The sequence below is a fragment of the Podarcis cretensis genome (genome assembly GCF_951804945.1).
Source record: "Podarcis cretensis genome assembly, chromosome: 1".
Taxonomy (NCBI): Eukaryota; Metazoa; Chordata; class Lepidosauria; order Squamata; family Lacertidae; genus Podarcis; species Podarcis cretensis.
Window position 1 is genome coordinate 48,220,851 of NC_137170.1, and position 17,435 is coordinate 48,238,285.

General features: G+C 46.6%; 1 protein-coding gene across 1 annotated transcript; it reads left to right on the forward strand.

The window, feature by feature from the left end:
* Positions 1-926: 926 nt before the first annotated feature.
* On the forward strand, positions 927-17,364 carry LOC307226992 (uncharacterized protein; the record flags this gene model as incomplete). The annotated part of the gene is made up of 2 exons (XM_079996021.1): positions 927-3,808; positions 14,839-17,364. The coding sequence occupies exons 1-2, from the start codon at positions 1,607-1,609 to the stop codon at positions 17,362-17,364; spliced, it is 4,728 nt and encodes a 1,575-aa protein (XP_079852147.1). The 5' UTR covers positions 927-1,606.
* Between the last annotated feature and the right edge of the window lie 71 nt (positions 17,365-17,435).

The window sequence follows — 17,435 nt, forward strand, 5'->3', positions numbered from 1 at the left end:
GTGACTTAAAAGCTTCAAAAATAACTCATGCCAGACCAATCTGATTTCTTTTTTTTAATGGAATTACAAACTTGGTGAATGAGGGAAATGCTGTGGATATAGTCTATCTTGATTCAGTAAGGCGGTACCTGTTTATCTACTTGCACTGGTATGCAAACAATACTGCCAATGGTAGTTCATGAGGAAGCTCAGGCTCGATGACCTGGGTCTGCACTAAGAGACAGCCAAGATGGTCTCTGGCCTCTTCAGCAGCCTCAGCTTTTGTAGCTGGACTCATAACTGCAACATAACTAAAGTAGTCAAAAGCAATAAAGAAAGCATAAAAAATATACAACCAGACTGAACAATTTCCACATAAATCACAAGATCTATAATAAAGATACAAAAAACCAGCAACAGCAGCAACCACCACCCCTCCCAACAAAATCCGGCAAACAACACCCCAGCTCAAGGGTGTGTTCAGCAGTCTCAGCTTTTGTAGCTGCAGTCAGTCAGGGTCCCTCCCTCCTAGGTCAGGTGGGAAGAGGTTGCAAGGCAGAGAGCAGGTCTTCCAGGACTCGCAGCCAAGATGCCCTTGGGATGAGGGGCAGCTGCCCTCTATGCCCTGCATGTGTGTTGGTGGGGCAAGGAGTGAGCCACCTCAAAATGAGTAGACACATTGGAGAATTTTGAATGTGAGCCTTTTCATCAAAAGGAGCACGTATGCAACAGCTACAGTGTGACTCTGTGGACCAGATGGACAAGTAAAGACAGTTCGAAAGCACCCTTAAGTGCAAGTAGATAAATAGGTACCGCTTTCAAGTGGGAAGGTAAAAGGCGTTTCCGTGTGCTGCGCTGGTGCTGGTTCGCCAGAGCAGCTTCGTCACGCTGGCCACGTGACCCGGAAGTGTCTTCGGACAGCGCTGGCTGGGCGCACAACCCTAGAGTCGGACACGACTGGCCCGTACGGGCAGGGGTACCTTTACCTTTACCTTTACTCCAACCTGCATCTAATATCTTATTGTAAATTTATGAGATCTATGGATTTAGGGCGTTATACAAATTTAATAAAATAATAATAATTAAAAACTCCCCCTTCGCCTTACCTGCTATTGCTGCATATTGCTGGCCAAATCTCTGTAGAGCAGGCAACTTGCTGTTCACATATCCTGCTTCCAGCCCTTCAGTGGCACAAGAAATAATATATCTATACCAAATTTGTTCATGACAAGGCCATAGGAACTCCTACTAGCGCATAGCTGTCAACGTTTCCCTTTTTCTAAGGGAAATTCCCTTATTCCAAATAGGATTCCTCACAAGAAAAGGGAAAAGTTGACAGCTATGCGACTAGGTATTCTTCCATTGCCCTGCACTCAGTTCCCATGATTACCTGACACTATGGTCCTCAGCCTATCAGCACTCCTTTCTGTTCTTCCTGTTAAGTCCCCTGTCAGGCACTCTGACCCGCTTCCCGCTCGCCCAGTCTCTGCATTCTATTCTGTCCCTAATCACCAAGGCCCGCCCACATTCCAAAGGTAAATCTACAGACGGTTGCTATCATCAGAATCCTTCTCTCTCTATAGGAGTCTCCTTCCCATTTTGCTTTGGGCCCACAACAGGCCATCCCATGGGGTGCCTTAGTGCATTCTTTCACCTGTCAGGGAAGATGACAAGCAGTCTTCCCTGGCTGCTGGTGCTGATCTCATGGAATGTGTTGAGTGAGACTGCAGGTCAGAACCCTCCACAGGGCTATAGGTATGCCTCCTATGAGATGATTGTCCCAAGGAAATTAACCCCCCGATATGGACAAAACCCCCACACTATCACTTACTTGCTGCAAATTGAGGGGAAGGGCCACATCGTGAAGCTCAGGAAAAAGAAGAGCTTTGTGCCTAAACATTTCCCTGTCTTCACTTACAGTAGGGAGGGGGACCTTCAGATGGACTATCCTTTCATCAGAGATGACTGCTTCTACCGCGGCTTGGTAAAAGGCCATCCTGCCTCTCGAGTCACCCTCAGCACTTGCTCAGGGGGACTCCGGGGTCTGTTGCACTTAGAAAACCGCACCTATGAAATTGAACCTGTTCAGGCATCTGCTACTTCTCAACATGTGTTGTATAGATTGGAGGAAATGGTGGGTGCTGTACGAATGAGGTGTGGGCTAACAGAGGAAGAGCAAAGACGCCAAGAGGCCATGATCCAAAGCACAAATAATGTAACAGATCAAACTGATGCGAGAGGAGCCTGGTGGACACATACCAGATACTTGGAGCTTGCCATTGTGATAGAACATGAACGATATGTCAGGTTTGACAGAAATGAAAGTCGTATTGCTTTGCAAGTTCTAGATATTATCCATGCTGCAAACTCAATATATGAGCCACTTGCTGTTGAGTTGTCTATAGCTGGCCTGGAGATTTGGTCAGAAAAGAACCTCATGAAAATCGAAGACACAATAGAAAAAACACTGCTCAATTTTGTCAAATTTGTAAGAGAGTCACTAAGTAAACATATACATCTTGATTCTGCTCACTTATTTGTATATAAAAGTTTTGGAAGTACACTTGGATTAGCGTACTTAAGATCAATTTGTCTTGCCCACTATGCAAGTGGTGTTGAGTCATATGTGACTCCCAGTTTGTTTGATTTTACTGTTACATTTGCCCATGCAGTAGGACATAATCTTGGAATGAACCATGATGAAAAATACTGCACGTGTGATCGACATGCTTGCGTTATGGCTGCAGATGGAGTAGGCACAGATAAGTTTAGCAATTGCAGTTACAAGGATTACTTCTCAGTAAGGAACAGACAGTGTTTGTTAGTTCCACTAGACCCTGATCTAATGTATAAATTTGCATACTGTGGAAACAAAGTAGTGGAAGATAAAGAGGAATGTGATTGTGGCTCAACAGAGCAATGCAAGTTGGATCCATGTTGTCAGTCTAATTGCATGTTGAGTCCAGATGCCACTTGCGCTTTTGGAGAGTGCTGTGTTGAGTGTCAGTATCTTCCAGTTCATAAGGTTTGCAGAGAACAGGTCAGCAGCTGTGATCTCCCCGAGTATTGCAACGGGACTTCAGAATGGTGTCCTGAAGATGTTTATGTACAAGATGGTGCCCCGTGTAGTGATGGGGCATATTGCTATCATGGGAATTGCACAACTCACACTAGGCAGTGCAGAATGATCTTTGGCAACAAAGCAACTGGTGCATCAAAGGATTGTTTCAGTGAAATGAACACTCGAGGTGATCGCTTTGGCAACTGTGGGCTTAGACATGACACTTATAAGAAATGTGATACTCAGAACATCTTGTGCGGCCGAATCCAGTGTGAAAATGTTGATAAACTACCTTCTTTGGAGGAACACAGCACCATAATTAATACGCCTCTTGGCAATAGGCATTGCTGGAGTACAGATTACCACGCTGGATTGGAGATACCCGATATTGGAGCAGTGAGAGATGGGACTCCTTGTGGCACAGAAATGATGTGTATTAATGGGGAGTGCAAGAATGTGTCCCTCTTGAAATATGATTGCAATGTCACAAAGTGTCATAATCGAGGAATATGCAACACTTACAAACATTGTCATTGTGATGATGGCTGGGCCCCTCCAGACTGTCTAAACCAAGGTAATGGTGGCAGCATTGACAGTGGACCTCCTCCACCAGGGAACCCTTCAAAACGTAGCGTCAACATGACAGGAATTATAGCAGCAATTGTATTTCTTGTTTCTACTATTTTTGCTGTTTTGGGGCTGGGTATTTATTTCAGGAAGCGTCTGAGAGAGCGGTTTGTAAAAAAAACCAGAAAAAACATGAAGAAGGTGTAAAAGAGGAAGAAAATCCTGTCCCAACTGAATCAGAGAATTGAACAATACACTGAATGTGTCAAATAGATGTGCAAGAAATAATGGACAGTATTATGCAGTGATACATTTAAGTTTCTAAAGTTTTTAAAGCCCTTCTTCATTTGTCTACTAGGCACAATAGGACAGAACTCTGCAATGTGTTGATGTTGTCTGCAGTCTCTAACTCTCAGAAGTATCTCCCTTAAGCTCACTGGGGAAAATAATGTGCAGGAATGCTAAATACTTTCAGCAAAAGCCAGGCTCTGAATAAAATCCCATTCTCACAGAAACTAATATAACCACTGATGTCATTTGAGTAACTGAGGTGATATCCTAAAATATGCCTGTTGTAGAGCAGTAAAAAGGCAACAAAACACTTTAACAGCTGAGCATCACAATGTTACGTAATCTTAGTGATTCCATGTCTTCATATCAAAGCAACTGAAGAATGCAGAGAACCATGGAAACAAAATGTTAAAATGACAAAATGTTGATTTGTTTATCAAATTTATTCTTCATACTTTAAAGAAGGTAATCCAAAGTGATTTATAATATAAAAGCAAACACATACAGTACATTGAAACCAGCAGAAAATAAAATAAAAACCAAAGATAAATGTGAAATAAAATCCCATTTTGAAAAGGCGGGATTAAAACATTCCAACCACTGGAGACCACAGATAACTAAAAACAAAGGTATAGCAAAAGGGGGGGGGGGTTGCTTAGTTCCTAAAGCTATTTCTTCATGATGCCAGGTGAGCCTCCTCAGGGGGAGCATTCCATAAGTAGGGAGCCACCACTGAAAAGCCCCCTTCTTGTGTTGCCACCCCCCAGAACTCCTGAGGAGGAGGCACAAGAAGAAAGGCCTCAGATTATTATTGTTGAGTCTATGCTGGTTTATACGGGGAGAGTTGTTTCTTCAGGTAGTTGGGTACTGAGCCACAATAGGCTTTGTAGGTCAAAACCAGCACTTTTAATTGGGCCCAGAAACTGATTGGCAACCAGTGTGGTTGGGCCAGGATTGGTGTTATGTGCTCAGACTGTCTTGCCTCCATGAGCAACCTGGCTACTGAATTCTGTACCAACTTCTGAATTGCCTTCAAAGACAGCCCCATGTATAACACATTGAGTAATCTAACCCAGAGGTCATCAGAGTATGGCTGGCCACCAGCCAAAGCAGATGGAAGGCACTTCATGCTACCAAGGCCACTTGAGCCTCAAGTGACAGCAAAGCGAAGTTTCCAGAAGTATCCCCAAGCTATGTAACTACTCCTTCAGAGGGAGTGTAATCCCATCAAGAGCAGGCCATTTCCCATCCATCCAGTCTAGGGAACCATTCACTTCAGTTTAATCTGAACTGAGCTTCAGTTTATTGGCTCCCATCCAATCTATTACTGAGTCAAGACATCAGTCATGCACATCCACTGCTACACTTGTAGATGTTAAGAAATCCAGATGTGCCATCAACATATTGCTGTCAACGTACTGCAAGACTCTGGATGACTCCACCCAGCATTTTCCTGTAGATTAACATCTTGTAGATTAACATGTTTAACAGCATGGGGGCCATGCTTGATCCCTAAGGAGCCCTGCATTGAAGACTTTGTGAAGCTGAAAAGCACTCCCCAAGCATCATCCTGTGGAAATGACTATCCAAGTAGGACCAGAACCACCGCAAAGCAGTGCTGCCCACCCTCACACTGGGACAACTGCTCCAGAAGGATACCATGGTGAATGGTATTGAAAGCCGCTGAGAGATCAATAGGATTAACAGGGAATTAACACATTCTCCCATCCCTCGCCTGACTGAGGTCATCATACAGCATAACAAAAGCAGTTTCCATGGCCAAACAGACCTAAACCTTGATTAAAATGGATGCAGAAAATTGGTTTCATCCAAGAGAGCCTGGCTCTGGCTCACAACCAGTCGCTCAAAATATACAAGTAAGCGTTTATTTCTTTGTTTTAAAAGACAAAAAGCAGTGATTAAAAACTCTGAAAGTACAAATGCTAACATTTTTTTTATCGAAATAGGTGTAAAATGGTTGAGAAGTCCTAATGTTATGAATAATTTCTTCTGAATAAACCCTAAAGGGAGATTACTGAATGTTGCTATGGACAAAAGTGGGATGCTTTAATCCTTAAGTTCCAAAGTTCTGCTAATAGCAGACTGATCTTCTTATATAGGGACCAATTTCAGTGTTGCACATAGAGGTGACTGGATCTCATCTCTCTCTCTCTCTCTCACACACAAACAGAGTTGCAAATATTGGCCACAGATACTGCAGCTGAGGGAGGAAGGAGCTTCAATGCTCTATTCCACAGCATCCCAGCTCTTTCCTTTTCAGTACAGTTGAAGGTGAAGCAGCCTGCAGAGGAAAAAGGGGAAGGTGGAAGCAGTATTATGCCCTTATTAGATCCTCCTCTTTGGAGACTAAAAATTGGAATGTGGGGCTGAGCTGCTCTTTTACTCTCCAAAATTTCATAGGTGAAGTAGGCACACTTATTTGAAACAATAGGAAACTAAAGCCCAGGGAATGAGGCTGCTAGTCACCGAGACAGCTAATCTTACACAGTGGCATCAGGCTTCTTGCTTATAGTCTGAGGTCTGCACTTGCTCAGAGTCCACGCTGGCACTGTTTTGAGCCTGGTCCTCAGCTATCCATCTCTCCGCTGTAAATGGAGAAAACCACCTTTCTTTGTTTCTACAGAGGTTCCTTACAAATAAAAGGCAAGTATAGAAAACCAGGACGTACCTCTGTAAAAAAAAACACACCCTCATTTCAGAGATAACATGTTTTTCTGCCAGAAAAAGTATTAGAAAAAGTTAGTCTGTTAAAGCCTATAAAACAATTTGTTCTACCAAGACACTCTGCTGATTTACTACAAATTCATATTATCCCAAACTTGTATTTAAATCAGTTTGTATGTGTGTGCTGTATAATGTTGTAACTCTTTGTGACCTATTTCAATTACATATTACTTTTCAAAACTGCTTTGAGGTTTCCCCCCCTACAATCAAGTGGTATATAAATTTTATTAAATAAATAAATAAACAAACAAACATTTGCATTTGCCGTCATCTTTTATAAAATCAAAATTACTTTTAAAAAGAACTAGATTAAGTCAGTAGGGCAGAGACTCTTAATCTCAGGGTTGTGGATTCGAGCCCATGTTGGGCAAAAGATTCTTGGATTGCAGGGGGCTGGAGTAGAAGACCTTCATGATCCCTTCAAACTCTACATCTCTATGATTTTATGATAAGAGAGTATTTTAATTTCTTTATAAAAATGTATTCTGCTTAATATATATTTAGAGTGTGACCCGTAACACTCAGTAAATCAAAACAAAACTATTTGTCACAAATAAAATTGATTTTGTCTTGTAAATAAAAGAAAAAAATATTCTGGAAATCCATTATCATGTTTTAAATGCAATGGGAATTTAAAAAGCCATGTCAGATTTCTGGTGTTGAAAGTGACTTAAAAGCTTCAAAAATAACTCATGCCAGACCAATCTGATTTCTTTTTTTTAATGGAATTACAAACTTGGTGAATGAGGGAAATGCTGTGGATATAGTCTATCTTGATTCAGTAAGGCGGTACCTGTTTATCTACTTGCACTGGTATGCAAACAATACTGCCAATGGTAGTTCATGAGGAAGCTCAGGCTCGATGATTCTATGTGTCAGGGAACTGCCATCGGAGCCAGAGGGAGAGAGGGGGCTCCAGAGGGATTCCAGAGAGTGTCCCAGGATGGGGAGAAGCAGCCCATCTTCTGGGGAAGGAAATCAGCGTAGCAGCAGTGGAGAAGGGGGGCAGATGGGGGAATCGGCGAGGCGTTCCCATGACTCCTCGCCGGGGACCAGCGGGGAGAGCACGGGTCCTCCGCTGCCCACACCCTCCTTGCGCTGAAGGCTTCCGCGCAGGGAGAGTAGGCAGAGACTAGGCGTCAAAGAGCTTCTTTGCTGGAAGAAGTTCAAGAAACGCCCACTGACGGATTCTGCCAGCGACTGAGACAGCCGCGGGCGAGTGGCTGTCCGGACAGAAAAGGTTCACTCAGGCAACCCAGCCAGGTGTGGCGCCGGTTTACGCATGAGCAACCCCTAGAACCATTACAGCAATCTGTCAATCACTGACGTTGCTTGTGCGCAGCCCCGGAGGGGCAGCACGATGAGCCAAACAGGGACAGCCGGAGAGACGGAGCAACAAGCTGCGGTGCGGAGTCTGGTCAAGAGGAACCAAGACCTGGAGGCGCATGTAGCTACCCTGATGGTGCGGCTGGACGAGAGACGGGCTCAGGATGCACAGGTCAGAACCACCCCCATTGCAAGGAAGGTACCGGGGCTGGTACACAAGTTTGGTGGAAAGCCCCAAGACTACAATGCTTTCCGAACGGAAGTGCAGTACGCTTTGGAACTGCAGAAAGATGACTTTGCTGATGACGGGGAGAGGGTGGCTTACATTGTGGGGCATCTGCAGGATGGGGCGCGCGAATGGATCAGGCCCCTAATGGCGACGCAAAATGATGCCTTGAAGGACCTTAAGAAATTCTACCAGGCAATTGACGCGATGTTCTCCAGCGAGGTGGAGCAAAGCGTCACACAGCAGGAACTGATGGGGTGCAAGAATGGGGGCCAGTCCATCAGAAACTACTGGTCGCGTTTTGCAATGTTAGTCCACCGACTCGGGTGGGATCTGGACTCTGAACTGATACAAATGTTGTTTGAGGCGGGTCTATCCCCCGAAGTGAAAGACGTGTTGTCCCAAGCGCCCCGGCCACGGTCGATGGATGAACTCACAAAGGCTGTGCTTGCGATCGGCGTACACCAGGAAGCGCGGGCTCAGGAGAAGCGGGAGATAAGAGGGGAACGTTTCCATGACAACCGCATTCCTGAAATACCGAGGGAGCCTTCCCAGGCGGCGGAGCCGATGGAAATTGATGGGGGGCGCGCGCGTGAAGTATCAAATGCTGGTGAAGGTTGGAAAAGGGAGGGGAAGGAGTGGAAAACTACCAAGAAGTGTTTCCCCTGTCAGCGACCGGGACATTTTGCAAAGGTCTGCTCTCAACGAAAAGCCTGACAAGGCATGATGGGGGCTGCAGGCCACGACGAGAAGGGGGAGGAAGGGCCGGTGCAGGGAAACGACAACGCATGGCTGCCAACCAGCAGGGGCAGCAGCCAGGCCAGTGACCAATAGAAGTGCCCCAGCCTGACCCCCCCAAGGCAGCTATAGCCATAGAGGTGGTGCTAGAACTCCCAAATGGGCACCCCGTCAAAGTGGAGGGACTGCTAGATTCTGGCACTCATGTAATTTCTTCAGCAGAGACTTCGCTCTGGAGCACCAACTCCACCTGTTACCACTAGATTTTCCCTTGCAGGTGACCACCATCGATGGCAGGGAACTTCTGGGAGGGGAGGTGACACACCAGACACCGCCAATGCGAATGAGGGTCTCCAGGCACACGGAGACCATTGCCTTTCATGTGGCCACGCTGGCAGGACCCCCAATAATACTGGGAATGAGCTGGCTGGCAATACATGATCCAGTAGTGTCATGGCATCAGCGGTCAGTCACCTTTGGGTCAGCTTACTGCTTAGAACACTGTCTGGGAGGGAAGGGCCTAAGAATTACAGTGGCCAGGGTGGCTGGGCTGGCCTTGGAACAAAAAGGGGAGGTGCCACCACAATATGCTGACTTGAAGGAGGTCTTCAGTGAGAGGGAGGCAGATAGACTACCCCCCCACAGGCCCTTTGACTGCCAAATCAACCTACTCCCAGGGGCTCAGTTGCCGGTGGGTAAGCTGTATGCCATGTCTGACCGAGAGATGCAGGACCTGCGGCAGTTTATTGACAAGAACCTGGAGAGAATTCATAAGGGAATCAAAGGTGGTGGGGGGCAGTCCGGTGTTCTTTGTAGACAAAAAAGAGGCTAATCAGCCCAGACTAGTCGTGGATTACAGGGCCTTGAACCTGGTGTCAGAACCCGTGACCTTCCCAATGCCCAGGATTGACAACATTTTAACACGTGTGAGGCAGGGAAAGATTTTTACCAAGCTGGACCTCAGGGGAGCATACAATTTGATTAGGATAAGGGAGGGGGACAAATGGAAAACAACCATGTTCACCCCCCTGGGGGCTTTTGAGTACTTAGTCATGCCATTTGGATTACAATCGGGGTCCGCCTGCTTTCAAGCATTCATGCACCACGTGTTGGGGCCCCTGCTGTACAAGAATTGCGTAGCCTTTTTGGATGACGTCTTAATCTATTTGGACAATGAGAAGCAACACATCAGAGATGTCAGGGAGGTGCTACAGAGATTGCAGAAGCATCAGTTGTGGGTCAAGCTGGAAAAATGCCAATTCCACGCCAGAGAGGTCGAGTTTCTGGGGTACAAATTGTCAGACAAGGGCCTAGCTATGGACCCAGGCAAGGTGAAAGCAGTGCTGGAATGGAAAGCCCCCCAAAACCAGAAGGATGTGCAGAGGTTCTAAGGCTTCAGCAACTTCTACATTAAGTTCATAAAGAACTTCGCTCACTTGACAGCGCCCATAACAGATTGTCTTAGTAGCAAAAAGAAGTTTGCGTGGACAGAGAGTGCGCAGCAATCCTTTGAAAGGCTGAAGAAGGCGTTCGCTTCAGAAGAGCAGCTCCTGCACGTGGATCTGGAGAAGCCCACGAGACTGGAGATGGACGCGTCCGACCGAGCCGTTGGAGCGGTCCTTTTGCAGCCCAGGGCCAAGCAGAGCTGGAGGCCATGTGCCTTTTTCTCAAGGAAGCTGAGCAAGTCAGAGCAAAACTACACAGTGTATGACCGAGAACTGCTTGCGATCTATGTGGTGTTTCAGCAATGGAGACATCTATTGATAGGGGCGCGGCACAAGATCCAGGTCTGTACTGACCACGAGAACTTGGAATACTGGCGGACCGCACGAGTGCTCAACCAGAGACAGATTCGATGGGCCCAGGAGTTCGCCAAGTTTTCCTTCGAGATCAGATACGTGCCGGGAGAGGAAAACGTAAGAGCAGATGCTCTCCCCTTGATACCGGAGTACATGGAAGGAGAGGGACCACCGGAGATCCGACATGTGTTTCCCAAGGGCTGTTGTGTGTTTGTGGGAGCATTGGTTGGGAAACGAGAACTGGCAGGGCTTACTAGAGACGACACATCCGCTCAAGCAAAAATCAGGGAACTCCGAGACGGAAGGGAAGACAATGGAGGGTTTGAGGAAAAGGAAGGGCTACTGTACTATAAGGGGGCACTGTATGTACTGGGGGAGACCTTGAGGGGGAAGGTGCTTAAACAACTCCACGACAACCCAACAGCTGGACACTTTGGACAGCACAAGACCATGCTGCTTGTCACCAGGCAGTTCTGGTGGCCAAAGATGGAAGACGTACGAGAATATGTATGAGGGTGCGACCGTTGCCAGAGGGCAAAGGGGGAGAGGGCTGACCCCGCAGGGTTACTGGAACCCTTACATACACCGGGAAGGCCCTGGGAGGTGGTGTCCATTGATTTTATGACAGATTTGCCCAAGTCAAGGGGGAAGACAGCAGTCATGGTAGTAGTCGATCTACTGACAAAAATGTGCCATTTCACAGCTTGCTCACACACGGCAACAGCAGAGGAGACAGCCAGGTTGTTTGTGGATCACATTTTCAGACTGCATGGGGCTCCCTCGAGGGTAATCTCGGATTGCGGGAAACAATTTACTTCCAGGTTCTGGAAGAAGCTCATGAGCTTGCTACAGGTCGAGGTGAGCTTCTCGACGGCGAGGCACCCAGAAACGGACAAGCCGAAAGAGCAAACGGTATACTTCAGCAATACCTACGCTGCTACATCAGCGAGAGACAGAACGACTGGGTAGAGAAATTAGCTTTGGCTGAATTTGCGTACAATAACGCTGAACATGTGTCCACGGGAATGAGCCCGTTCATGGCCAATTATGGGTGTCACCCCAGGGCCTTCCCGGGGAGGGGGGAGGAAAGATGGAGTGTACCGGTGGCTGAGCAATTTGTGGAGGAAATGGAGGCCTTGCACCAGCAACTCAAGATGAACTTGGAGCGAGCCAAGGAAGTTTACAAGAGGCAGGTGGACAGGCACTGTCGGGAGGGGGAGGCCATACGGGTGGGAGACCGGGTGTGGTTGTCAACCCAAGGGTTACCTCTAAAGGGAGGGTGCAAGAAGTTGCAGCTGAGGAGGCTGGGGCCTTTTGAGGTAATACAGCAGGTGAACCCAGTGGCATTCACACTCAAGTTGCCTGACAGCATGAAGATACATCCGGTGTTCCATAGGTCCCTACTTTCACCGTACAGGGAGGGGCAGGAATTTCCGGGGTGGGAGGGAGGAGTCACCACCCACCCGCGGGTAGAGGAGAGGGAACACTGCAACCAAGCCACGGAAATACTCGATCCAAGATGGCGATGTTGCCAGGTGGAGTACTTGGTAGCTTGGGAGGGAGAACCCAGGTCGGAAAATACGTGGGTCCCCGCTGAATCAATCAATGACGGGTATCTGGTGGAAGAATTCCACAGTTTGTTCCCGTATAAGCCAAAACCACTAGCTAGATTCTGGGAGGAAGAATTTGGACCCACAGACGACAAAGGGGACTTTGTGGGTTTTCCTGCCTCCTCAGAGGAGGAAGGGGAGGTGTCAGAGGGAGAAGAATCAGACTGGGAGGTTCAACCTGCGGGAAGAGATCTGAGCGGGGGGGAGGCTGGTTTTGAATCCTCAGAGGATGATGACACCTACTTCAGGGGATTCCCTGCATTGTCAGCCGAGGAAAGAGAGGAGGTTGTATGGGAAAATCGCGCCGGGGGTGGAGGGGGTCCTGGGGAGGAGGTGGATGTCAGGGAACTGCCATCGGAGCCAGAGGGAGAAAGGGGGCTCCAGAGGGATTCCAGAGAGCGTCCCGGGATGGGGAGAAGCAGCCCATCTTCTGGGGAAGGAAATCAGCGTAGCACCAGTGGAGAAGGGGGGCAGATGGGGGAATCGGCGAGGCGGTCCCATGACTCCTTGCCGGGGACCAGCGGGGAGAGCACGGGTCCTCTGCTGCCCACACCCTCCTTGCACAGAAGGCTTCCGCGCAGGGAGAGTAGGCGGAGATTAGGCGTCAAAGAGCTTTGCTGGAAGAAGTTCAAGAAACGCCCACTGACGGATTCTGCCAGCGTTTAAGACAGCCACAGGTGAGTGGCTGTCCGGACAGAAAAGGTTCACTCAGGCAACCCAGCCAGGTGTGGCGCCGGTTTACGCACGAGCAACCCCTAGAACCATTACACTATGGTTTTATGATAAGAGACTATTTTAATTTCTTTATAAAAATGTATTCTGCTTAATATATATTTAGAGTGTGACCCGTAACACTCAGTAAATCAAAACAAAACTATTTGTCACAAATAAAATTGATTTAGTCATGAAAATAAAATAAAAAATATTCTGGAAATCCATTATCATGTTCTAAATGCAATGGAATTTTAAAAAGCTATGTCAGATTTCTGGTGTTGAAAGCTTCAAAAATAAGTCATGCCAGACCAATCTGATTTCTTTTTTTTTTAATGGAATTACAAATTTGGTGAATGAGGGAAATGCTGTGGATATAGTCTATCTTGATTCAGTAAGGCGGTACCTGTTTATCTACTTGCACTGGTATGCAAACAATACTGCCAATGGTAGTTCATGAGGAAGCCCAGGCTCGATGACCTGGGTCTGCACTAAGAGACAGCCAAGATGGTCTCTGGCCTCTTCAGCAGCCTCAGCTTTTGTAGCTGGACTCATAACTGCAACATAACTAAAGTAGTCAAAAGCAATAAAGAAAGCATAAAAAATATACAACCAGACTGAACAATTTCCACATAAATCACAAGATCTATAATAAAGATACAAAAAACCAGCAACAGCAGCAACCACTACCCCTCCCAACAAAATTCGGCAAACAACACCCCAGCCCAAGGGTGTGTTCAACAGTCTCAGCTTTTGTAGCTGAAGTCAGTCAGGGAAAAGGCTGCAAGGCAGAGAGCAGGTCTTCCAGGACTCGCAGCCAAGAGTCACGGCCAAGATGCCCTTGGGATGAGGGGCAGCTGCCCTCTATGCCCTGTATGTGTGTTGGTGGGGCAAGGAGTGAGCCACCTCAAAATGAGTAGACACATTGGAGAATTTTGAATGTGAGCCTTTTCATCAAAAGGAGCACGTATGCAACAGCTACAGTGTGACTCTATGGACCAGATGGACAAGTAAAGACTTCCTATAATTTGTTTTAAAAATACCTTCATATAAAATTTATAGCATTTGATACAAACAACTCCAACCTGCGGGTGGCGCTGTGGGTAAAACCTCAGTGCCTAGGACTTGCCGATTGCATGGTCGGCAGTTTGAATCCCCGTGGCGGAGTGAGCTCCCGTCTCTCGGTCCCAGCTCCTGCCCACCTAGCAGTTCGAAAGCACCCTTAAGTGCAAGTAGATAAATAGGTACCGCTTTATAGCGGGAAGGTAAACGGCGTTCCGTGTGCTGCGCTGGTGCTGGTTCGCCAGAGCAGCTTCGTCACGCTGGCCACGTGACCCGGAAGTGTCTTCGGACAGCGCTGGCTGGGCGCACAACCCTAGAGTCGGACACGACTGGCCCGTACGGGCAGGGGTACCTTTACCTTTACCTTTACTCCAACCTGCATCTAATATCTTATTGTAAATTTATGAGATCTATGGATTTAGGGCGTTATACAAATTTAATAAAATAATAATAATTAAAAACTCCCCCTTCGCCTTACCTGCTATTGCTGCATATTGCTGGCCAAATCTCTGTAGAGCAGGCAACTTGCTGTTCACATATCCTGCTTCCAGCCCTTCAGTGGCACAAGAAATAATATATCTATACCAAATTTGTTCATGACAAGGCCATAGGAACTCCTACTAGCGCATAGCTGTCAACGTTTCCCTTTTTCTAAGGGAAATTCCCTTATTCCAAATAGGATTCCTCACAAGAAAAGGGAAAAGTTGACAGCTATGCGACTAGGTATTCTTCCATTGCCCTGCACTCAGTTCCCATGATTACCTGACACTATGGTCCTCAGCCTATCAGCACTCCTTTCTGTTCTTCCTGTTAAGTCCCCTGTCAGGCACTCTGACCCGCTTCCCGCTCGCCCAGTCTCTGCATTCTATTCTGTCCCTAATCACCAAGGCCCGCCCACATTCCAAAGGTAAATCTACAGACGGTTGCTATCATCAGAATCCTTCTCTCTCTATAGGAGTCTCCTTCCCATTTTGCTTTGGGCCCACAACAGGCCATCCCATGGGGTGCCTTAGTGCATTCTTTCACCTGTCAGGGAAGATGACAAGCAGTCTTCCCTGGCTGCTGGTGCTGATCTCATGGAATGTGTTGAGTGAGACTGCAGGTCAGAACCCTCCACAGGGCTATAGGTATGCCTCCTATGAGATGATTGTCCCAAGGAAATTAACCCCCCGATATGGACAAAACCCCCACACTATCACTTACTTGCTGCAAATTGAGGGGAAGGGCCACATCGTGAAGCTCAGGAAAAAGAAGAGCTTTGTGCCTAAACATTTCCCTGTCTTCACTTACAGTAGGGAGGGGGACCTTCAGATGGACTATCCTTTCATCAGAGATGACTGCTTCTACCGCGGCTTGGTAAAAGGCCATCCTGCCTCTCGAGTCACCCTCAGCACTTGCTCAGGGGGACTCCGGGGTCTGTTGCACTTAGAAAACCGCACCTATGAAATTGAACCTGTTCAGGCATCTGCTACTTCTCAACATGTGTTGTATAGATTGGAGGAAATGGTGGGTGCTGTACGAATGAGGTGTGGGCTAACAGAGGAAGAGCAAAGACGCCAAGAGGCCATGATCCAAAGCACAAATAATGTAACAGATCAAACTGATGCGAGAGGAGCCTGGTGGACACATACCAGATACTTGGAGCTTGCCATTGTGATAGAACATGAACGATATGTCAGGTTTGACAGAAATGAAAGTCGTATTGCTTTGCAAGTTCTAGATATTATCCATGCTGCAAACTCAATATATGAGCCACTTGCTGTTGAGTTGTCTATAGCTGGCCTGGAGATTTGGTCAGAAAAGAACCTCATGAAAATCGAAGACACAATAGAAAAAACACTGCTCAATTTTGCCATGTTTGTAAGAGAGTCACTAAGTAAACATATACATCTTGATGCTGCTCATTTATTTGTATATAAAAGTTTTGGACCTACAGTTGGATTAGCGTACGTAAGAACAATTTGTCTTGCCCACTGGGCAACTGGTGTTGAGTCATATATGACTTACAGTTTGTTTGATTTTACTGTTATATTTGCCCATGAATTAGGACATAATCTTGGAATGAAACATGATGAAAAATACTGCACGTGTGATCGACATGCTTGCGTTATGGCTGCATATGGCGTAAGCACAGATAAGTTTAGCAATTGCAGTTACAAGGATTACTTCTCAGTAAGGAACAGACAGTGTCTGTTAGTTCCACTAGACCCTGATCTAATGTATAAATTTGCATACTGTGGAAACAAAGTAGTGGAAGATAAAGAGGAATGTGATTGTGGCTCAACAGAGCAATGCAAGTTGGATCCATGTTGCCAGTCTAATTGCATGTTGAGTCCAGATGCCACTTGCGCTTTTGGAGAGTGCTGTGTTGAGTGTCAGTATCTTCCAGTTCATAAGGTTTGCAGAGAACAGGTCAGCAGCTGTGATCTCCCCGAGTACTGCAATGGGACTTCAGAGTTGTGTCCTGAAGATGTTTATGTACAAGATGGTGCCCCGTGTAGTGATGGGGCATATTGCTATCATGGGAATTGCACAACTCACACTAGGCAGTGCAGAATGATCTTTGGCAACAAAGCAACCGGTGCATCAAAGGATTGCTTCAGTGAAATGAACGCTCGAGGTGATCGCTTTGGCAACTGTGGGCTTAGACATGACACTTATAAGAAATGTGATACTCAGAACATCTTGTGCGGCCGAATCCAGTGTGAAAATGTTGATACAGTACCTTCTTTGGAGGAACACAGCACCATAATTAACACACCCCTAGGCAATAGGAAATGCTGGAGTACAGATTACCATGCTGGAATGGAGATGCCTGATATTGGAGCAGTGAGAGATGGGACTCCTTGTGGCACAGAAATGATGTGTATTAATGGGGAGTGCAAGAAAGTGTCTCTCTTGAAATATGATTGCAATGTCGTAAAGTGTCATAATCGAGGAATATGCAACACTTACAAACATTGTCATTGTGATTATGGCTGGGCTCCTCCAGATTGTCTCAATGAAGGCTATGGCGGCAGCATTGACAGTGGAACTCCACCACCAGGGAAGGCTTCACAGCATATTGACATCGTCATAGGAATTATAGCAGCAATTGTATTTCTTGTTTTTACTGTTGTTGCTATACTTGGGCTGGGTAATTATTTCAGGAAGCACCCGAGAGAGCGGTTTGTAAAAAAACCAGAAAGAACATATGAAGAAGGTGTAAAAGAGGAAGAAAATTCTGTCCCAACTGAATCAGAGAATTGAACAATACACTGAATGTGTCAAATAGATGCACAGGAAATAATGGACAGTATTATGCAGAGATACATTTTAAA